Source organism: Pleurodeles waltl, chromosome 12 (genome assembly GCF_031143425.1).
Source record: "Pleurodeles waltl isolate 20211129_DDA chromosome 12, aPleWal1.hap1.20221129, whole genome shotgun sequence".
In the NCBI taxonomy this organism is placed as follows: Eukaryota; Metazoa; Chordata; class Amphibia; order Caudata; family Salamandridae; genus Pleurodeles; species Pleurodeles waltl.
In genome coordinates this window covers 458,087,075-458,110,624 of record NC_090451.1, presented here as the reverse complement: position 1 = coordinate 458,110,624, position 23,550 = coordinate 458,087,075, and the positions used below count along the sequence as shown (strand labels likewise).

At 44.2% G+C, this 23,550-nt stretch overlaps 1 protein-coding gene across 3 annotated transcripts in view; it reads left to right on the top strand.

Moving 5' to 3' along the window:
• The window catches only part of CDH8 (cadherin 8), a 1,003,344-nt gene that overhangs the window by 663,268 nt on the left and 316,526 nt on the right, over positions 1–23,550 (top strand). For all 3 annotated transcript variants that reach the window (XM_069217048.1, XM_069217049.1, XM_069217050.1), the window contains exon 6: positions 7,491–7,678. In XM_069217048.1, the coding sequence (XP_069073149.1) occupies positions 7,491–7,678 (188 nt within the window). The remainder of the gene's footprint in view (positions 1–7,490; positions 7,679–23,550) is intronic.

The window sequence follows — 23,550 nt, the reverse complement described above, 5'->3', positions numbered from 1 at the left end:
ACTAGGTGTGTGCCACTTTTGTCATGTTTTAGAGAGCACAAGCACTTTACATCTGGTTAGCAGGACTAAAGTGTATAAAGTCCTACGACCAACCAAAAAAGTGGTTCAGTAACAGAAGGCACACATTTAGGGTGACCTTGCAGAAAGGCCATATTTCCAACACTATTTCTAAAGCAGTGTTTGATGAATGTCAACTGCACATCAATGTGTTAGCTGATATGTGGTAGAAAATAAACTGTGATTCTACAAGACAGGGACATAATGCCAGGATACTTCAGCAAAGTGTTGCATAATACAAACTAACACAAGGGGAAACAATTCTCACTCCTACATCCTGAACTAGGGTGTCTATAATATGTTTTTTGTTAACACTTATAAAGTTACTAATGCAGAACTGGGAAAGTGAAGCTTAGATAAGTAAAAATAGCAATCCGTTTCTATTAAATGAAATGTCTCTTGCTTGACAGTTATGTTTTTCATAGCTGCAATCTGCCTCTTGCTGGGTGCTGTAACTAAAGTTTAACTTCAAGCTGAGTTTTTATGTCATGTTTTATACCACGTTTAAAAAGAATAAAGAACAAATTGAGAATTGTTTTTTTTCGGAGAAGTAGTATTGTCTGACACAGTACTTCATTACTTATTGGCTGCTGGTGGGTAGTTCTGGCAAACAATAACAAATTATTTCTTGTTAGCAAATCTCTTAATTGAAACTTTAATGTGCTAGTGGTCTCTGAAGGTTTTAATCTGCTCTTTTTGTTTCTTAAAAGAAATATAATTGTGGGACTCGTTCCTACCTTGAAATCAAAAAGTAAACCCCTAACTGCAAAGTGAAAGCCCAATTATCATGTTTGCATCCACTTCTAACAAACCTATTTCACTCAGAAGAATATTTTATGGGTTTTTCACAAAGAAACTAAAATAATTATTTTTTTCAAAAGGCTAAAAGACATCTAAAGTGTTGAGCTCATTACAAATGCCATCACCAATTTTAAATGCAGTTACTATAGTTCTCATTCTGAGAACCCAATCATTCCTGATTTGGGAGGAAGCGGAGCTTCCAGATGGATTGGAAATGTCATGTAATGCTGTCATAGGGCATATCTGAGTATCATGACCTTCACACTTTTGCCTGCAGAAAGCTAGTGAAATTCCATGATTACATGAGATTCAGTAGTCTGTTATGTCATTGGTATGTTCAGGAAACAACACAGGATAAGTGGTGAGGTTAGGCTGACATCAAGGCCTTTTTTTCAATTGCAACACCCATTACTTGCACGAACTAGGCATAGCATTGTCAATATGAAAGTTCATTAAACCTCTCTTTACAGTGGCTCATACTTTGAGAGAGGTAACACCTTAATCCTGATTCACGAAACTCAATTAAACAAATATATTTTTAAACACATTGACCATGGGAAGAGTTCACTTGAAAATTGCTCTGGATATTATAAATTGTTTTTTTTTTTAACATCCTGATCAAGAGAATGGGTAATCCAGGCAAATGTCATACCTCTGATACCCGCAAAATATTGTACTGGATGTAAAAGTTCAAAGTGGTTATTGGACAAAAGGATGATAAAAAGCCAACAAAGCCATACAGGAAGAATTTGTTTTATGAATCTGTAGGCATAATGTGTCCAACAGGGGTTCCAGTGCCAAGTTGAAAAGAAAATTCCAATAGTTTCTGATCAAACATGTCTATGAAAGTCATAATGGCACTTGGGTCAACAACAGTTTTCAGCAATTCACTAATCATCAAGAGCCCTTCAATGGTCTGATAACATTTTGTACAATGAATGACTAGCTTATGCTTTTTAGTAATTTTGCCAAAACTTGGGCATTCTGAAGTTAAATATCCATTACAGATATGTTTATATTACTTCATATAGCTATTGCAAACATTCTTATTAATGTGTTAAAAGCCAACCGGGAGCTGGGTCACATATGTATTATGTGGGGTTCACAGAGTCTAGATGTTTCTCAGTTTTCTTCTAAACATGCCTAAACTAAATAATTTAAAAATGCACCAACTGCATTAGAGCCACCTTTCAAAAGGGCATATATCTGCACACTGAAATCTTTCAATCTTTCAGGAGTCTTCAAACTAAGGAAAACTGAGGCACACCTAAAAAGCACCTGCAGTCGAACCATCCAAACTTAATAATTTATCACAGATTGTGGTCCCTCATAAATATTTAAAAATGATTAATTGCCAAAATGCAACATCCTGTTGTAACAAAACATGCTGTATGTCCTAACCTATCCAATGGCCACTCTTTTTCAGGCAGAGACACAACCACACTCCATTAGGAACTTATTGCAACTGTGGATCATTTCCTTGTGTTTGTTGTCTTTAAATATTATGTTGGAAGGCTAACAAATAAAAATAAATAATGAAATAAATTGGATGTTGAAAATGTCAATTGAGGGTACACTGTCATCATTTGAAAGGCTTCCAAAAATAATCAGGTAGGCAAGTTCACTTGAATAAAAAATCCAAGATCATCTGTCTTATTTTGCTAAAGACACGTTTGATCAGTAAAGTCATAGCTCTTTGCAGGTGTAAGAAGGGCTGGAGTGTTTCCTTGTGTTATAAATGAGTTTGAAAAAAATCTTTTCTGGAAGTATACAAAAATGCAAATCAAGTTGCCCCTAATGTTTGTGTCTCACCCTTTACTGTCACATGCTTATCTGAGATGTAGGCATTGATAAACAATAAAAAATATTATACCTATGTTAATAAAGAAAATATTGTATAAACCCAATTTTGACCAATTGTCAAAATTGGAAAAAGTACAGGAATGGATACATAGAACCGGGACCAATTGTTAAACAAAAAGCAATAGGAACCAATGCTTCTTTACAGAGATGGTTGGGCCCTAGCCTATTTTTTTTTAAACATGCTTATTCTTGCATAAATACTTTAAAATCTTTTTCAACTATTTCACTAACCTTTAATTCCTTGTGCGCATGCTTTTCATATATTTTTTGCCCACAGGGAACTCGTTAGCAAAAAATGTCTCATAGGAACTATGAAACGGGATTTGTGCTGAAGCAGCACGTATTATGCAAGCAACGTTTTCTGTTCTACTTAAAAAAATTGTAAGGCAAATCCACTGAGCAGGAACCTTATGACTTTTACATGCACTTAAGTGTTTCATGGGGATGACTGCTCTACTGTATTTCAAGTAATAGTCACAAATATTACACCTTGTATTCATGGAAAAATCAAATATTCCTGGACATACATGATTGACATGTGAATTCACACAGCTTGAGCTGTGTGTGTGTCTGAGTGAAAACAGTTGCTTTCATAGCTTCCAGTTGTGTTTATCTCAAGAATGTGTTTCATGAGTTCTACACAAGGTCAAGTAAGCAGACTTCCAGGCATTGTGGAAGGTGTTTATAGAAGAGACAAAAATCATTCTGAGGCAGATGTCACTCAATGGAGAGTGATGGATGTGAGTTTGTTGAATGCATTGCATGGCTTCCTCCTTCATTAGGCCTGATCTGAGAATTGAAAGCAGCCCTGGCAAAAATATTCAAATCAGCCCCACTTTCTTTCTCTCACAATTTGTTTTCTTTCTCTTTTCCACACACTCTCTCATTATGGCTCTACTCTGCATGTGGCCATGAACCTCAGATCTGGAGACAGAGGTGTCAGCTTTCAACACTAGCCTCCAAAAGCTTCATTCCCCCAGCATGAGGCCTGATGGGATAAATGCTAAATCTTCCCCAATGGTCTTTTAATTGTTTTTTAAACATCCTGTAGAACACACAACTTTACAAGTCAATGCAATTTGGCGGAAGCCAACTTTAGCCGTATGGGACCATACAACAAGATTGTGAGCTAGTGGTGGAGGGTCCTTGAAGAGTTTTTGAGATGTGATAAAATGTACTTTCAGAGGCTGGCTTCACATCTTTCCCAGATTGATACTAGACAACGGCTTCAAGAGCTCCAGGAAGATTTTTGTAAAGAGAATCTTCATCATCAGTAGTGTCAGGTAAACTATAAATGATAATCACTGTAATATTTATAACCACTGCTAGCCCCAGCTTAACACCTGTTGATATTGTGCAAATGTCTAACAATCATGCATCAAGCTAATCACAGGTTGAAAAAATGCAAGATCGCAGTGGTAATGATATATCTCTGCAATATGTTTGTTCCCTCTGTTTCTGTGAACTCCAGAGCTACCAGTTGTAGGAAATTGGAGTGTTAGTTGAGCGGGATGAGAGCCTCACTCAAGTAACAAAACACAGTTCTTGTCAGGGTGAACCACAAAAGTCACTAAATAAATCTGTGCTTAACCCTCTGGCAGCTTGCCACTGAAGCAGTCATGCTTAACTTAGAGGCAATGTGTAAATTATTTACACAAAAAACCCACTTTAGAAAACTATAGTAGATAAATAAAAATGACACCAAAACAATAAAGTTTCAGGTGAAAATAGCTCTAAAAAGCACAAAGCATCACTTGCTGTTATCTCGTTGTGCTGCACCAGGTCAAAGTCATACGTTGAGGCAGATTGCTCTGGAGTGCAGGTTAGATACAGTTGCCAGATTTGTCCCAGTGAAGAGTTTACCTTCTCACACATTCCAAGTCCAAATAAGCAGCCCTTATCTGTAACTTCAGGTTGGCAGGGCATGAGGAGATTGTTGCCGGCATGAAAAGCATGTCACTGTTGGAGCCTTAAGCTGGTGCAAGATGCAGGGGTCACTGATGATATGAAAAGCAGGTCACCATCAGAGCTGTGAGTTGGTGGGAGATGCTGGCAGTTGTTTCTGATGTGAGGAGTTCAGAACTTGTGGGCTTTCACCTTGTGTCTGCTTCTTGCAGTTTGCAGGTTGGATGAGCACACTCTGACACCAGTCAGGGGTCTTGGACCGGGGGGAGCACATTTTGGGGTCAGGACTCACTCCAAAAGAGGCCAGCAGCAGTGTTCAGGCAAGTCCAGTTAGTGCTGGTCATCTAGGCAGTATCAGGGAAGGGCAGTGGAAGCTTGTTGTGTCCCTGTGCCTCAAAAAGTAGGTCAGCCAACAGAGCTTGGAGTCCCTTCTGGGATCCTTGGTTAAGACAAGCGGTCCAATCTTCCTTCTTGTCACAGCACAGCAGACCTTCATCTGATCTTCTCAGGCCCATGAGTATTCTGATGAGGGGGTCTGAGGGTGCCTCTCTTATAGATTGTACCATTCTTTATGTGAGTGTCACTCTGTTTGTTTACCTCTGAACTAGTTCTGATTAGTTCTTCCACATACCCTAGGTCTGACCTCAAATTGTCTAGTGTAGCAAAGGGCGGGCAGGCCCAGGTGTAGGCTGCATTTGCCATTGAAGTATGCAGGCAGCTTCAAAAGTCACAAAGGGGGTGGGTGTAGCCCTTAGGTTATCCTTTGAAGCTCAGGAAGGACTCGGTACAACAACCCAGGCCATTCTGCTCAGTAGATGAATACCCTCCCCACACCCAGTGCCATTTGGTTCTCTGTATACAAATAATACACATTACACTACAAGAGAACAATTATATGACCCTGGACACTTAAAGAAGGGCACCTCTGGTTTAGGCAGGAAAATGGCAACTTTCTAAAAGTGCCATTTTCAGATATTAATTTACAATCCAACTTTACCACTAGTGAAAATGTTATATTACAATTCACATGAGTAGAAGTATTTGTCTATCTGCTCCCAAATCGAAGTTATCACTTATTTGGTTTAATAAGGTAACCCATTTTTTGTCTTTATACTGTGAAAAACAACTTTCAGGAGTTTCACTATTAGGACATATTAAATGTAAGGACACATGCCCTACATTTTAAATGCCATGCACCCTGTCCTATACACCTTTAGAGTCTACATTATGTGTGACTAACAAGTATTAAAAAGGAAAGTTTAGGCTTGAGAAAAGGTTTGTTTTGTCATGCCAAAATTGCAGTTTAAAAATGTATTTGGGGCTGCAGTGGCAGGCCTGAGACATGTTTTACAGGGCTACTTTAGTGGGTGACACAATGAGGTCTGGGTACATGTAATACCTAGTGACTTAGATGTACGTGAAATGTACCATTCAAGGGTATACCAATTTCCAATGTTTGGAAGGGAGAGCACAAGCGCTTTACTACTGGTTTGCAGGAGTACACCGCACAGAGTCCTAAAAGCCAACAAAAACTGGGTTAGTAAAGGAAAGCAACAAACGTGGGGACACCCTGCAAAAAGGGACAGGTCCAACACCTATACTTTGAGCTTATGTGTATGTGGGACTCCAACAACAGGAATGCAAAGCACCAGCAACAGACAAGGGACAGCACCACCAATCCTAGCTTTTATTTATGATAGCCAAAACAGCATATTTACCATTACTGATTCAAAGGATAAAGGCTGGTTTATAAATCTAATACATTTTCTTAGCAGTCTGAAATCGTTGTGCTATACTTCATGGTTAAGGTTTTCTGTCTTATTTTGTTCCATAAGAGGCAGCTTAAAAAACCTTTAGAAAGTCAAGTGGGAGGAAATCAATCCAAAGAAAATTATTCGTTTAATCTCTAAATACAGAAGCTGAACAGGCTGAAGTAAAGCTATTGTAGTTCAGCTGGAAATCAAACAATAAGTCCGTTTCTTGACAAAGGAAGGCAAAAAAAACCATCAGCATTGCAAGGTGTATGCCACAGGAGCAGGGAGTCTGAGACGAGACTGTATTTACAGAAAGGAAGAAAACAAAGATGAAGGCTTTCTGAGTTTTGGTTGAGTGCAGAGCGTTGATCCAAGTAAGTGACAAAAATAGGGCTAATCAAAACTACCCCACTCCCAATCATGATAGGAAAAAAGATACAAATAAAAAACCCAGCATATTGAGAATCATACATGATTAAACAAAACACATAGTACTCATCATTTAATGCAGACAGTGTATAATGTCATACAGCTGTTATGCAGATGCCGAGGTGATGACTACGTGTTGTGTTCACTAAAACAAAATATGAGAAAATTTAAAAAGTGTAATATGCTCAAATACCTAGGTTAGCCGGAAAGATATTTTTAGTGTATTAACCATTACAGCTCGTGGTGCTGGAAAGGGCTTAATTTTTACGTTCAGCAACATTGAACATCCTGGAGGAAGTGGTGAGGATAATTTAACAAGCGAATGGAGGTAAAATCACATATTGTACTCTCCAAGCATCCATGTATTCTCATATGAGGTACAGGAACATTAAGCAGCTTTAAGTACACATTCTGTTTAAATTTGTTTTCAAACTGCATACGGTGTATTTCTCAAGGGTGCTTTCTGTGAAGTACAATTCTATTAAAAGCTTATGCCCACTGTACATGTTTCAGAAATCTGCACTCATGGGTTTGCCTATTTAAAGCGAGTGTCACATTTTATCATGATATATTATTGTATCTCTCCTAGACAAAGAAATTCATTAAATGTAGATATAAAACTGCAAGGTAATATCCTCATGCACACAATGTTGATGTTTGATCTTTTTTCATCTCTGTAAGGTCAGTATCAGTTCACAGTACCGGAGGATGTTGCTCTTGGAGGTTCAGTTGGAAGGGTGAAAGCAAATGACCGAGATATTGGAGACAATGCAAAGTCATCATTTGATATTATAGATGGAGATGGAGTGGATATATTTGAAGTCACTACAGATTCCCAGACACAGGACGGCATTATACGACTACGAAAGGTATGGCACCACGCAGCTTAGACTGGAATCTCAACGTGAAAATTATACAACTGCCATATATTTGTACTGCATGCCATACGCTGTGTAAATTCTGACTGTAATTGGCTCCTGGAAGAGAATAGTGAGAGCCACTGCATTGGTCAAATAGTGGCAATACTTCCCGTTCCTACATATCGAAAAACCAAATAACTGACGGATTTCTTTAGGTAATGCAATGCTTTTGCCCCTTATGCCCACAATACAGGGTATGTGGCCACGAGCGTGTCTGTCAAGTACGTAGGACAGATGACAACTGGACAGATTGGGGCATCACATGATAGACCCACTAAGGCGCAATGTATAGCAGACATGGCACTCGAGAAACTAGATACCACTTCTGACTGATCCCTCACTACTACTTCTCTGTTCTACTTCACATCTAACGTTAGTCTTTACCAGGATGTCATTCTCTGTGTAATACTGCATGCTTACGGACTAAATTGCACTTTCGGTGATTGTAAAGTGTTTGTTGGCCAGGAATATGGCTCACTGTTGTATATGGTTAATAAACAGTGTGTAAATTGTGTCCTACCCGACTTGAAATGCTTTTTCACAATTCGTAATACTAATCACGTTTATAATATTTCATTAGCAGTGACATCAAGGTTTGAAATCAATCACACAGATGCTCACATTGACAGAAAATAGGTTTGTGAACAACTAATCTAAATGGCAATGTTTTAAAAATAGTATTTTATTTTTAATTAGTTTTTTACATAAAAACTAAAAGTAAAAGACACATTCGTTAAAGAACAGAAAGTCACTTACCCAATGTTTTAGGATGAAAATCAAGTAGATCTTATTAGTAACATTTATTGGCAGGAACAAAAGGGTTGTAATTTGGAAAATGTGAAGGGCAGAGCAGGATAGAGCAAAGACATCTCTTTAACGCTTTAATGAAAGAAAGACATAATGCGAGGAGATTGTATCAGTGAAAACTGCACTGATTAAACAAAAGTAGCTCATTCAACAGTGATCAGGAGGTGTTGCTACAATGAAGATTAAAAAAGAAATAGAAAATTCAAGGATTTCCTCTTCCACAAGGCAACTATGCCTTTATTGTGCTGCTTTGTCTAATTGCTACTTCAATCAGTTTGTAAGCTTAGGAAGAGGATTAGCCTGTAATATGTTGATAAACATGTGAGGCCATTAGGTAGTGCTACCTAAGAATAGTTTATACCTTTAAACTTCTGAGTAGCAATCACTGCTACTTAGGAGATCTTCTCTAGTGCAATCAGGTATTTAAGGCCTTCCAGCCAATGGCATAGGGATTCATTTATTTTTAAAACCATCAATAAGGGATTGATACATGATTCCACTTGGAAGAAATCAGAGCAGACTGGTAAATATAAAGGGTAAGATTTATCATTATTTAAAGCAGTGCAGCGCAGCAAGTCACCTTGCTGCACTGTGTGAAAGGGAAAGGGCAAGAATGTGCAGTATTTAACATGATATAATGCATTTATGTCCTTTGATCAGGCTGGCACACAATGCAGGCACTCTTGCACCATGGTGCAAGGGTGCCTGTGTTGCGGGCAGGGTTGTTTTATGAGTAGGAGGGGGCACCTTCCTGCACAAAAACAATCCTTAAACACGTTTCACTATTAAGTGTGCTGTAGAGTGTAGCAAACTTAGAAAGAGGAAACAACAATGAGAAATCAAGATATTTCTCCATGTCGCACTTCCCCTAGCAAAGCGTAGCATTTTGACACATTTCCAGGTTTGCCAGTGTTGGTAAATCTGGGAATGCACCAAAATCCATGGGTTGATTCATGGGAACACCCATGCTCCACCCATGAAACGCCTCTCTGAGGCACAGTAATACCTGGCAGCGATTTGCTCTGCCTTGCGATACTCCAGATTTATCAAGCCACTGAAGATAACGCAAGATGGACTTCCGTGGCTTGAAAAATCTGAATTAGGTCTTGCATAGGACTTGTGTCCCCTTGCACAGCTCATGAGCTGCGCAACACCACAATAAATATGCCCCAAATTGTTTTTGGTTAATGCAGATCTATTTTGGACTTGCTTTATACCGATTGCCTCATTGGGAGTACTATGTTAAGTGCCAAATTGCGCACAGATAGTGATTGTGATTGCTTATTTTAGTTTATTTAGTTTAGTCACAAACCATGCTGTACAAAAAGTATTATACATATATAGTAAAAGAAAAAAAAAAGACTTTTATCATAATACCAAATGAGCACAGTCTAGCAACACATCAGTGTTCTCCCATATATGTGTACATGGAATAATTCCTAATACAAAATACAGTAACCATTACAGTATGATTAAACAGTGTTTTATCCAGTGAGCAACACATGTATTATACCTTAAATTTGTATTCCAATAATATAATGATTGCATATCAAACATAGGGCTCAATACTGTTGTATGATCCCAGCAAACGAAGCCGATACAGCCAACAAGAGTTTCATTTGCCAGACTTATCAGGGCAATCAAGATAAGTTTTAAGTGTGGTCTCAGAAAAAGGTGCTTCAGTGTCTCAGAACTGTAATCTTTACCATGTACAAATATTCCTAAAAATGACCACAGTAACCCAATAAATCACAGGGTCTGTTGGAAAATGGGTTATTGGTAAGGGCAGGTAGGTACCTACACTTAGAAATAGGTCACTAACCTCCACTTAGGTCCAGTTAGGTCTCAGTAAATTAAACCCAGCTCAACCCTTGGTAGCTTGGCAACGAGTGACAAGGCTTAACTTAGGAGACAGAGTGTAAAGCATTCAAATATCACAAAACAGTAATTAAATAAAACACAGGAAACAGTTTAAAAATCCAAAACCAATTGATAAAAATAGACTATGGGCCAGATGTAGCAACCCTTTTGCGAGTCGCAAACGGCGAAAATCGCCGTTTGCGACTCGCAAACGTGGGTTTGCAATGCACAAATGCATATTGCGAGTCGTTACCGACTCGCAATATGCATGTGCGACTCGCAAATAGGAAGGGGTGTTCCCTTCCTATTTGCGACTCGCAATGGTATGCAATACCATTTGCGACCGCATATGCGGTCGCAAATGGCATCGCAGTTACCATCCACTTCATGTGGATGGTAACACAATCGCAAATTGGAAGGGGTCCCCATGGGACCCCTTCCAGTTTGTGATTGCACCCAAAAATAGTTTTTCAGGGCAGGGAGTGGTCCAAGGGACCACTCCCTGCCCTGAAAAAACCGAAACAAAAGGTTTCGGATTTTTTTAAAATGCAGCTCGTTTTCCCTTAGGGAAAACGGGCTACATTTAAAAAAAAAAAAAACCTGCTTTATTGAGCAGCAGGTCGCTAACATGGAGGCCTGCTGACGTCAGCAGGCCTCCATGTTAGCGAGTGCCCATAGTCGCTATGGGGCCGCAATTTGCGACCCACCTCATTAATATTAATGAGGTGGGTCTTTGCGACCCCATAGCGACTTGCAGAAGGTGTCTGAGACACCTTTCTGCATCCCAAATTGCGACTTGCAATTTGCGAGTCGCAGAGACTCGCAAATTGCAAATAGCAATTTGGTTTTTTCGTACATCTGGCCCTATATTTTTATCTTTAAAATGACACCAAAACAAATAAAATCGGATAAGGGGAACCGGAGATATGAATTTTTAAAGAATTATTGTTTTTTTTTGCACCTAGAAACAAAAAGCGCCAATCGGGTCATCTGGTTGCACCTCGACTGGGGCAAAGTCAAAGTTTAAGGCCGACCGCGATGAAGTCCGGCTCGGCTACAGCCCGCGGGAGGCCTCGTTCAAAAGTTTACCTTCGCACTTAGTCGTTTTACTGAAGATTTTCTTCAGCAGGACGAACCTGCCAGTCCAGTCCGACCTCCTGGAACTCTTCTCCGGATATGCGTCGCGGGAATCCTCGGTGGAGATTTTTCCTTTCGGACTTAGTTGTTTTTTGGAGGTGAAAAACCTTTAACCGGGGTAAACCTGGATCTTAATCCGACGTCCTTGGAGCCTTCCTCGGATGCTCTGGCTGGGAGGTCCTGGTCAACTTTGTACGTTCTGACTTAGGCCCATATATATACTTTTTTAGCGCCGCATTTGCGCCGCTTTTTGATGCAAATGCGGTGACAAAAAAAGTATAAATATAGGCCTTAGTCTCTTTTTTGGAGCTTTTCTTCACCGGGACGAACCCGCAAATCAGGCCGGGTCGCAGTTGAGGCAAGCCGGCTAGAGTTGCCGCAGCGGGTCGGCCACTCTATGGAGCTTTTTTTCAAATGTTCTCCAAACTTCTCCAAACTTCTGGGTCTTCTCCCAGATGTTCTTTTAAGGTTCTTTGGGGTCCACAGCTCACCCCAAGGGTCCAGAAGCTCTGAGATGATCCGAGGGGTGTGGACTACAACTCCCAGAATGCCCCTGGCGCAAACCCCTTTTTGGCCACTGGGCAGGGGTCAGCTGGTTGATTTCTTCAGCAGTTGGTGGAGGGGACTCTGGTTAGCAATTTTTCACCTGTAGCAAACAGGGAGTCCCTCCTTGAACCAGTTGAAGCCAGGCAAAGTCCTTCTTGTGGTGAAGCCCAAGTGCGCAGCTGGTGCAGTCCTTCTGAGTGCAGGTTCCGAGTGCAAGCCAGGGGTCCAGCAGGGCAGTCCTTCTTCTCCCGTGGTTCTTCCTTGTTGGAATCTGATGGGGATCTGAGGTGTGGGGGCAGGTCTGCCAGTTTTATCCTTGCTCCTGGGTGAAAAACAGGGGGATCCTGATTCTCCAATCAGGTGCAGGGTCCTTACCCCTGTGATGACCACTTCCTGGGAAGTGTGGCAAAAATCAATCCCAGGAGGCAACATTCTTCAAAAATCCATCATGGTTGAAAATGATTTTTGGAGGTTACATCTGGCTGAGCCCACCCACTGGTGTGGCTAAAAATCATAAACACACCCCTCTCCTGCCCTCTCCTAATCTAATCAAGAGGGCACCTAGTTGTCTGGGGTTGCAGGATGTTGGGGTGTTGCTGAGTTGCTCCAAATGTCCATCTCTGCCTTTGAAGACCAGTTTGGCAGCCCTACCCCTTCCTGCCTCACCATCTGCTGAGGGGAAATTCCCTCCCACAGGCACATCTCTTTCTGTGAAGCCAGGCCACTTCACACCTCAGCAAGGAAGCCTGGCCACGCTGCCAGAGGCTGACCAATCAGAGCACAGCAGCAAAAACAATGCAGGGCTGAAATTGGCAACTTTTCAGGTAAAGTTTAAAACTCTTTACCTGAACAAGTTATATTAAATCCAACAACTGGACGTTGTGGGATTTATTATAACAATTCATTTGATACCAAACTCTTTGTATATGTAATTTAAGGGGACTTTAAAAATTAAAATACAGTCTCCCCATTCTAGCCAATGAAGGCCATTCACTACAGTGAGGGAAAAGCGAATTTGGCTGTTTTTCCCTCACCAGGGCTTACAAAACTACTTTTATAAGGTCCCTGCTTATAGTTACATGGCACCCAGCCCTTGGAGCACATAGGGCACCCCTTAGTGGTGACTTATATGTAAAAATAAGGTAGTTTAAGACTTTGGAACTACTTTTAATTCTAAAGTCGAATTTGCATATAACTTTAATTTAAAATCAGCCAGCAAGGCAGGCCTGCCTTTAAAATGACACTGGGCACCTCAGAAGTGCACCTATGGGTGCAATACCTATGCTGTGGTCCCTAAACCTACATGCCCTACCATATACTAGGGACTTATAGGTAGGTTAACTTAGCCAATTATAATTAGCCAAATTTGCATATCCACTTTACACAGAGCACTGGCCCTGGGACTGGTAAGCAGTACCCAGGGCACCATCAGAGTCAGTAACCACCAGTACCTGTCCAAAAAAGTGTAAGGGTGCCCAGGGCAAAAAGCAGGACTTTCCTACAGGGTCCCAGTCTGCTGTTGCATGTTACCTCTTTGGCAGAGAATGCAATACCTGGCTTTGGTGATCCATGCAGTTGCAGTCTCTTGTATTTTTCTACTACATATGTATGGTACTTTTCGTACAGCTTGGTTTGTACTCCGGACATTCAGATCTTTGTATATTTGATCAACTTTCCGCAGTAACCCTAGGTTCACCTTAACCTCTTCTGTGCCTTGGACGAGATGATCTCGTCCAAGGCTACAGTTCCCCTGTGCCTTGGACGAGATCATCTCGTCCATTGCATAGGGGAACTTGGGGGAGCGCTAGCGCGCCCCCCTGTGCACCCCCTTCCCCCCCAAGTCGGGGATGGAAGGGGAAGACCTTCCCCTTCCACCCCCGACCCCCCCACACCCCCCTGTGACGTCAGCACTCGAGCGTGCGCTGATTAGTCACAGGGGCCTCCCCCATCGCGCTGGAAGCAGAGCTTCCAGTGCGATTGAAAGAGAAATGCTAAGCATTTCTCTTTCAATCACGTGGGGGAGGCCCGGAGGGGCTTCAAAGGGAAGGAAATGTATTTCCTTCCCTTTGAAGTCTCTCCGAGGGTTTCAAAAGCCGGATTGCTTGCAATCCGGCTTTTGAAACCCCACTAGACACCAGGGATTTTTTTTTTTGCGATATTGTGATAAGGGAGCGACCCCTTGGGCAAGGGTCGCTCCCAGAGGGGGCATGTTTTCAGGAAGGCCTTTTCTGCCCCCCCTGGGGGCACATACCTCTAGGCGCTAGGGGAATTTTTTTTGTTTGTGTTTTTTTGTTTTGTTTGTATGTTATTTTAGAGATGGGGAGCGACCCATCAGGCAAGGGTCGCTCCCCTGGGGGGGGGCAAATTGTATTTAGGCCATTTCTGCCCCCCTTGGGGGCAGATTGGCCGATTTTAGGCAGAAACCACTAGGCACCTGGGATTTGTTTTTTGGCGCCAATGTCACGCAGGGGGAGCGACCCCGTAGGCAAGGGTCGCTCCCGGGGGGGGGGGGGGGGTGGTTGTTGGGGGGGGGGCATTTTTATTTTAGGCCATTTCTGCCCCCCCAGGGGCAGATCGGCCTATTATTAGGCCGATCTGCCCCCAGGGGGGACAGAAACCTCTAGGCGCCAGGGGAAAATTTGTTTTTGTGTGGATTTTTTTTTGTTTGTTTGTTTTTTTAGAGATGGGGAGCGACCCATCAGGCAAGGGTCGCTCCCCTGTGGGGCAAATTGTATTTAGGCCATTTCTGCCCCCTTGGGGGCAGATTGGCCGATTTTAGGTCAATCTGCCCCCAAGGGGGCAGAAACCACTAGGCACCTGGGATTTGTTTTTTGGAGCCAATGTCACGCAGGGGGAGCGACCACGTAGGCAAGGGTGACTCCCGGGGGGGGGGGAATGGGGGTTGGGGGCAAATTTATTTTAGGACATTTCTGCCCCCGGGTGGGCAGAACCCTCTAGGCGCCAGGGCAAATTTTTTATGTGTGTTTTTTTGTTGTTGTTTGTTTGTTTTTTTAGAGATGGGTAGCGACCCATCAGGCAAGGGTCGCAGCCCTGGGGGGCAAATTGTATTTAGGCCAATTCTGCCCCCCTTGGGGGCAGATAGGCCGATTTTAGGTCAATCTGCCCCCAAGGGGGCAGAAACCACTAGGCACCTGGGATTTGTTTTTTGGCGCCAATGTCACGCAGGGGGAGCGACCCCGTAAGCAAGGGTCGCTCCCGGGGGGGGCTGGGGGGGGGGAAACTTATTTTAGGCCATTTCTGCCCCCCCTGGAGGCAGATCGGCCCCTTATTAGGCCGATCTGCCCCCAGGGGGGGCAGAAACCTTTAGGCGCCAGGGGAATTTTTTTTTGTGTTTTTTTTTTTGGTTTGTTTGTTTTTTTAGAGATGGGGAGCGACCCATCAGGCAAGGGTCGCTCCCATGGGGGGCAAATTGTATTTAGGCCATTTCTGCCCCCCTTGGGGGCAGATTGGCCGATTGTAGGTCAATCTGCCCCAAGGGGGCCGAAACCACTAGGCACCTGGGATTTGTTTTTTGGCGCCAAAGTTCACGCAGGGGGAGTGACCCCGTAGGCAAGGGTCGCTCCCGGGGGGGGGGATGGGGGTTGGGGGGGCAAATTTATTTTAGGCCATTTCTGCCCCCCCCTCCCAGGGCCGGCTGAGCTGGAGGCCAAACTCCACAGGTAGGCACTTTGCAAAAAACATCTCTGTTTTCTGTGAAAAAATATGTTGTGTCCACGTTGTGTTTTGGGCCATTTCCTTTCGTGGGCGCTATGCCTACCCACAGCAGTGAGGTACCATTTTTATCGAGAGACTTAGGGGAACGCTGGGTGGAAGGAAATTCGTGGCTCCTCTCAGATTCCAGAACTTTCTGCCACAGAAATGTGAGGAACATGTGTTTTTTTAGCCAAATTTTGAGGTTTGCAAAGGATTCTGGGTAACAGAACCTGGTCCGAGCCCCGCAAGTCACCCCTACTTGGATTCCCCTAGGTCTCTAGTTTTCAGAAATGCACAGGTTTTGGACGTTTCCCTGGGTGCCGGCTGAGCTAGAGGCCAAAATCTACAGGTAGGCACTTCGCAAAAAACACCTCTGTTTTCTTTCAAAAATGTGGATGTGTCCACGTTGCGCTTTGGGGCGTTTCCTGTCGCGGGCGCTAGGCCTACCCTTCAAGTGAGGTATCATTTTTATTGGAGACTTGGGGGAACGCTGGGTGGAATGAAATTTGTGGCTCCTCTCAGATTCCAGAACTTTCTGCCACAGAAATGTGAGGAACATGTGTTTTTTTAGCCAAATTTTGAGGTTTGCAAAGGATTCTGGGTAACAGAACCTGGTCCGAGCCACGCAAGTCACCCCTCCGTGGATTCCCCTAGGTCTCTAGTTTTCAGAAATGCACAGGTTTGGTAGGTTTCCCTAGGTGCCGGCTGAGCTAGAGGCCAAAATCTACAGGTAGGCACTTCGCAAAAAACACCTCTGTTTTCTTTCAAAAATGTGGATGTGTCCACGTTGCGCTTTGGGGCGTTTCCTGTCACGGGCGCTAGGCCTACCCACACAACTGAGGTATCATTTTTATCGGGAGACTTGGGGGAACGCTGGGTGGAAGGAAATTTGTGGCTCCTCTCAGATTCCAGAACTTTCTGCCACAGAAATGTGAGGAACATGTGTTTTTTTAGCCAAATTTTGAGGTTTGCAAAGGATTCTGGGTAACAGATCCTGGTCCGAGCACCGCAAGTCACCCCATCTTGGATTCCCCTAGGTCTCTAGTTTTCAGAAATGCACAGGTTTGGTAGGTTTCCCTAGGTGCCGGGTGAGCTAGAGGCCAAAATCTACAGGTAGGCACTTCACAAAAAACACCTCTGTTTTCTTTCAAAAATTTGGATGTGTACACGTTGCGCTTTGGGGCGTTTCCTGTCGCGGGCGCTAGGCCTACCCACACAAGTGAGGTATAATTTTTATCGGGAGACTTGGGGGAACGCTGGGTGGAAGGAAATTTGTGGCTCCTCTCAGATTCCAGAACTTTCTGCCACAGAAATGTGAGGAACATGTGTTTTTTTAGCCAAAGTTTGAGGTTTGCAAAGGATTCTGGGTAACAGAACCTGGTCCGAGCACCGCAAGTCACCCCATCTTGGATTCCCCTAGGTCTCTAGTTTTCAGAAATGCACAGGTTTGGTAGGTTTCCCTAGATGCCGGCTGAGCTAGAGGCCAAAATCTACAGGTAGGCACTTTGCAAAAAACACCTCTGTTGTCTTTCAAAATTTGGATGTGTCCACGTTGCTATCTGGGACATTTCCTGTCGCGGGCGCTAGGCCTACCCACACAAGTGAGGTATAATTTTTATCGGGAGACTTGGGGGAACGCTGGGTGGAAGGAAATTTGTGGCTCCTCTCAGATTCCAGAACTCTCTGCCACAGAAATGTGAGGAACATGTGTTTTTTTAGCCAAATTTTGAGGTTTGCAAAGGATTCTGAGTAACAGAACCTGGTCCGAGCACCTCAAGTCACCCCATCTTGGATTCCCCTAGGTCTCTAGTTTTCAGAAATGCACAGGTTTGGTAGGTTTTCCCTAGGTGCCGGCAGAGCTAGAGGCCAAAATCTACAGGTAGGCACTTCGCAACAAACACCTCTGTTTTCTTTCAAAAATTTGGATGTGTCCACGTTGCTATTTGGGGCGTTTCCTGTCCCTGGCGCTAGGCCTACCCACACAAGCGAGGTATCATTTTTATCGGGAGACTTGGGGGAACGCTGGGTGGAAGGAAATTTGTGGCTCCTCTCAGATTCCAGAACTTTCTGCCACAGAAATGTGAGGAACATGTGATTTTTTAGCCAAAGTTTGAGGTTTGCAAAGGATTCTGGGTAACAGAACCTGGTCCGAGCACCGCAAGTCACCCCATGTTGGATTCCACTAGGTCTCTAGTTTTCAGAAATGCACAGGTTTGGTAGGTTTCCCTAGATGCCGGCTGAGCTAGAGGCCAAAATCTACAGGTAGGCACTTTGCAAAAAACACCTCTGTTGTCTTTCAAAAATTTGGATGTGTCCACGTTGCTATCTGGGACATTTCCTGTCGCGGGCGCTAGGCCTACCCACACAAGTGAGGTATAATTTTTATCTGGAGACTTGGGGGAACGCTGGGTGGAAGGAAATTTGTGGCTCCTCTCAGATTCCAGAACTCTCTGCCACAGAAATGTGAGGAACATGTGTTTTTTTAGCCAAATTTTGAGGTTTGCAAAGGATTCTGAGTAACAGAACCTGGTCCGAGCACCTCAAGTCACCCCATCTTGGATTCCCCTAGGTCTCTAGTTTTCAGAAATGCACAGGTTTGGTAGGATTCCCTAGGTGCCGGCAGAGCTAGAGGCCAAAATCTACAGGTAGGCACTTCGCAACAAACACCTCTGTTTTCTTTCAAAAATTTGGATGTGTCCACGTTGCTATTTGGGGCGTTTCCTGTCCCGGGCGCTAGGCCTACCCACACAAGTGAGGTATCATTTTTATCGGGAGACTTGGGGGAACGCTGGGTGGAAGGAAATTTGTGGCTCCTCTCAGATTCCAGAACTTTCTGCCACAGAAATGTGAGGAACATGTGTTTTTTTAGCCAAAATTTGAGGTTTGCAAAGGATTCTGGGTAACAGAACCTGGTCCGATCACCGCAAGTCACCCCATCTTGGATTCCCCTAGGTCTCTACTTTTCAGAAATGCACAGGTTTTGTAGGTTTCCCTAGGTGCTGGCTGAGCTAGAGGCCAAAATCTACAGGTAGGCACTTCGCAAAAAACACCTCTGTTTTCTTTCAAAATGTGGATGTGTCCACGTTGCACTTTGGGGCGTTTCCTGTCGCGGGCGCTAGGCCTACCCACACAAGTGAGGTATCATTTTTATCGGGAGACTTGGGGGAACGCTGGGTGGAAGGAAATTTGTGGCTCCTCTCAGATTCCAGAACTTTCTGGCACAGAAATGTGAGGAACATGTGTTTTTTTAGCCAAATTTTGAGGTTTGCAAAGGATTCTGGGTAACAGAACCTGGTCCGAGCCCCGCAAGTCACCCCATCTTGGATTCCCCTAGGTCTCTAGTTTTCAGAAATGCACAGGTTTGGTAGGTTTCCCTAGGTGGCGGCTGAGCTAGAGGCCAAAATCTACAGGTAGGCACTTCGAAAAAAACACCTCTGTTTTCTTCCAAAAATTTGGATGTGTCCACGTTGCGCTTTGGGGCGTTTCCTGTCGCAGGCGCTAGGCCTACCCACACAAGTGAGGTATCATTTTTATCGGGAGACTTGGGGGAACGCTGGGTGGAAAGAAATTTGTGGTTCAGTTTCCAGAACCTTCTGCCACAGAAATGTGAGGAACATGTGTTTTTTTTAGCCAGATTTTGAGGTTTGCAAAGGATTCTGGGTAACAGAACCTGGTCCGAGCACCTCAAGTCACCCCATCTTGGATTCCCCTAGGTCTCTAGTTTTCAGAAATGCACAGGTTTGGTAGGTTTCCCTAGGTGCCGGCAGAGCTAGAGGCCAAAATCTACAACAAACACCTCTGTTTTCTTTCAGAAATTTGGATGTGTGCACGTTGCGCTTTGGGGCTTATCCTGTCGCGGCCGCTAGGCCTACCCACACAAGTGAGGTATTATTTTTATCTGGAGACTTGGGGGAACGCTGGGTGGAAGGAAGTTTGTGGCTCCTCTCAGATTCCAGAACTTTCTGCCACAGAAATGTGAGGAACATGTGTTTTTTTAGCCAAATTTTGAGGTTTGCAAAGGATTCTGGGTAACAGAACCTGGTCCGAGCCCCGCAAGTCACCCCTCCTTGGATTCCCCTAGGTCTCTAGTTGTCAGAAATGCACAGGTTTGGTAGGTTTCCCTAGGTGCCGGCAGAGCTAGAGGCCAAAATCTACAGGTAGGCTACAGCCAACAAGAGTTTCATTTGCCAGACTTATCAGGGCAATCAAGATAAGTTTTAAGTGTGGTCTCAGAAAAAGGTGCTTCAGTGTCTCAGAACTGTAATCTTTACCATGTACAAATATTCCTAAAAATGACCACAGTAACCCAATAAATCACAGTGTCTGTTGGAAAATGGGTTATTGGTAAGGGCAGGTAGGTACCTACACTTAGAAATAGGTCACTAACCTCCACTTAGGTCCAGTTAGGTCTCAGTAAATTAAACCCAGCTCAACCCTTGGTAGCTTGGCAACGAGTGACAAGGCTTAACTTAGGAGACAGATTGTAATGCATTCAAATATCACAAAACAGTAATTAAATAAAACAAAGGAAACAGTTTAAAAATCCAAAAACCAATTGATAAAAATAGACTATATTTTTATCTTTAAAATGACACCAAAACGAATAAAATCGGATAAGGGGAACCGGAGATATGATTTTTTAAAGAATTATTGTTTTTTTTTTGCACCTAGAAACAAAAAGCGCCAATCGGGTCATCTGGTTGCACCTCGACTGGGGCAAAGTCAAAGTTTAAGGCCGACCGCGATGAAGTCCGGCTCAGCTACAGCCCGCGGGAGGCCTCGTTCAAAAGTTTACCTTCGCACTTAGTCGTTTTACTGAAGATTTTCTTCAGCAGGACGAACCTGCCAGTCCAGTCCGACCTCCTGGAACTCTTCTCCGGATATGCGTCGCGGGAATCCTCGGTGGAGATTTTTCCTTTCGGACTTAGTTGTTTTTTGGAGGTGAAAAACCTTTAACCGGGGTAAACCTGGATCTTAATCCGACGTCCTTGGAGCCTTCCTCGGATGCTCTGGCTGGGAGGTCCTGGTCAACTTTGTACGTTCTGACTTAGGCCCATATATATACTTTTTTAGCGCCGCATTTGCGCCGCTTTTTGATGCAAATGCGGTGACAAAAAAAGTATAAATATAGGCCTTAGTCTCTTTTTTGGAGCTTTTCTTCACCGGGACGAACCCGCAAATCAGGCCGGGTCGCAGTTGAGGCAAGCCAGCTAGAGTTGCCGCAGCGGGTCGGCCACTCTATGGAGCTTTTTTTGAAATGTTTTCCAAACTTCTCCAAACTTCTGGGTCTTCTCCCAGATGTTCTTTTAAGGTTCTTTGGGGTCCACAGCTCACCCCAAGGGTCCAGAAGCTCTGAGATGATCCGAGGGGTGTGGACTACAACTCGCAGAATGCACCTGGCGCAAACCCCTTTTTGGCCACTGGGCAGGGGTCAGCTGGTTGATTTCTTCAGCAGTTGGTGGAGGGGACTCTGGTTAGCAATTTTTCACCTGTAGCAAACAGGGAGTCCCTCCTTGAACCAGTTGAAGCCAGGCAAAGTCCTTCTTGTGGTGAAGCCCAAGTGCGCAGCTGGTGCAGTCCTTCTGAGCGCAGGTTCCGGGTGCAGGCCAGGGGTCCAGCAGGGCAGTCCTTCTTCTCCCGTGGTTCTTCCTTGTTGGAATCTGATGGGGATCTGAGGTGTGGGGGCAGGTCTGCCAGTTTTATCCTTGCTCCTGGGTGAAAAACAGGGGGATCCTGATTCTCCAATCAGGTGCAGGGTCCTTACCCCTGTGATGACCACTTCCTGGGAAGTGTGGCAAAAATCAATCCCAGGAGGCAACATTCTTCAAAAATCCATCATGGTTGAAAATGATTTTTGGAGGTTACATCTGGCTGAGCCCACCCACTGGTGTGGCTAAAAATCATAAACACACCCCTCTCCTAATCTAATCAAGAGGGCACCTAGTTGTCTGGGGTTGCAGGATGTTGGGGTGTTGCTGAGTTGCTCCAAATGTCCATCTCTTCCTTTGAAGACCAGTTTGGCAGCCCTACCCCTTCCTGCCTCACCATCTGCTGAGGGGAAATTCCCTCCCACAGGCACATCTCTTTCTGTGAAGCCAGGCCACTTCACACCTCAGCAAGGAAGCCTGGCCACGCTGCCAGTGGCTGACCAATCAGAGCACAGCAGCAAAAACAATGCAGGGCTGAAATTGGCAACTTTTCAGGTAAAGTTTAAAACTCTTTACCTGAACAAGTTATATTAAATCCAACAACTGGACATTGTGGGATTTATTATAACAATTCATTTGATACCAAACTCTTCGTATATGTAATTTAAGGGGACTTTAAAAATTAAAATACAGTCTCCCCATTCTAGCCAATGAAGGCCATTCACTACAGTGAGGGAAAAGCGAATTTGGCTGTTATTCCCTCACCAGGGCTTACAAAACTACTTTTATAAGGTCCCTGCTTATAGTTACATGGCACCCAGCCCTTGGGGCACATAGGGCACCCCTTAGTGGTGACTTATATGTAAAAATAAGGTAGTTTAAGACTTTGGAACTACTTTTAATTCTAAAGTCGAATTTGCATATAACTTTAATTTAAAATCAGCCAGCAAGGCAGGCCTGCCTTTAAAATGACACTGGGCACCTCAGAAGTGCACCTATGGGTGCAATACCTATGCTGTGGTCCCTAAACCTACATGCCCTACCATATACTAGGGACTTATAGGTAGGTTAACTTAGCCAATTATAATTAGCCTAATTTGCATATCCACTTTACACAGAGCACTGGCCCTGGGACTGGTAAGCAGTACCCAGGGCACCATCAGAGTCAGTAACCACCAGTACCTGTCCAAAAAAGTGTAAGGGTGCCCAGGGCAAAAAGTAGGACTTTCCTACAGGGGTCCCAGTCTGCTGTTGCATGTTACCTCTTTGGCAGAGAATGCAATACCTGGCTTTGGTGATCCATGCAGTTGCAGTCTCTTGTATTTTTCTACTACATATGTATGGTACTTTTCCGTACAGCTTGGTTTTGTACTCCGGACATTCAGATCTTTTGTATATTTGATCAACTTTCCGCAGTAACCCTAGGTTCACCTTAACCTGTTCTGTGCCTTGGACGAGATGATCTCGTCCAAGGCTACAGTTCCCCCCTGTGCCTTGGACGAGATCATCTCGTCCATGGCATAGGGGAACTTGGGGGAGCGCTAGCGCGCCCCCGTGCACCCCCTTCCCCCCCAAGTCGGGGATGGAAGGGGGAAGACCTTCCCCTTCCACCCCCGACCCCCCCCCACTCCCCCCTGTGACGTCAGCACGCGAGCGTGCGCTGATTAGTCACAGGGGCCTCCCCCATCGCGCTGGAAGCAGAGCTTCCATTGCGATTGAAAGAGAAATGCTAAGCATTTCTCTTTCAATCACGTGGGGGAGGCCCGGAGGGGCTTCAAAGGGAATGAAATGTATTTCCTTCCCTTTGAAGTCTCTCCGAGGGTTTCAAAAGCCGGATTGCTTGCAATCCGGCTTTTGAAACCCCACTAGACACCAGGGATTTTTTTTTTTTGCGATATTGTGATAAGGGAGTGACCCCTTGGGCAAGGGTCGCTCCCAGGGGGGGCATGTTTTCAGGAAGGGCCTTTTCTGCCCCCCCTGGGGGGCAGATACCTCTAGGCGCCAGGGGAATTTTTTTTGTTTGTGTTTTTTTTTTTTTTTTTTTTTTTTTTTTAGAGATGGGGAGCGACCCATCAGGCAAGGGTCGCTCCCCCTGGGGGGGGCAAATTG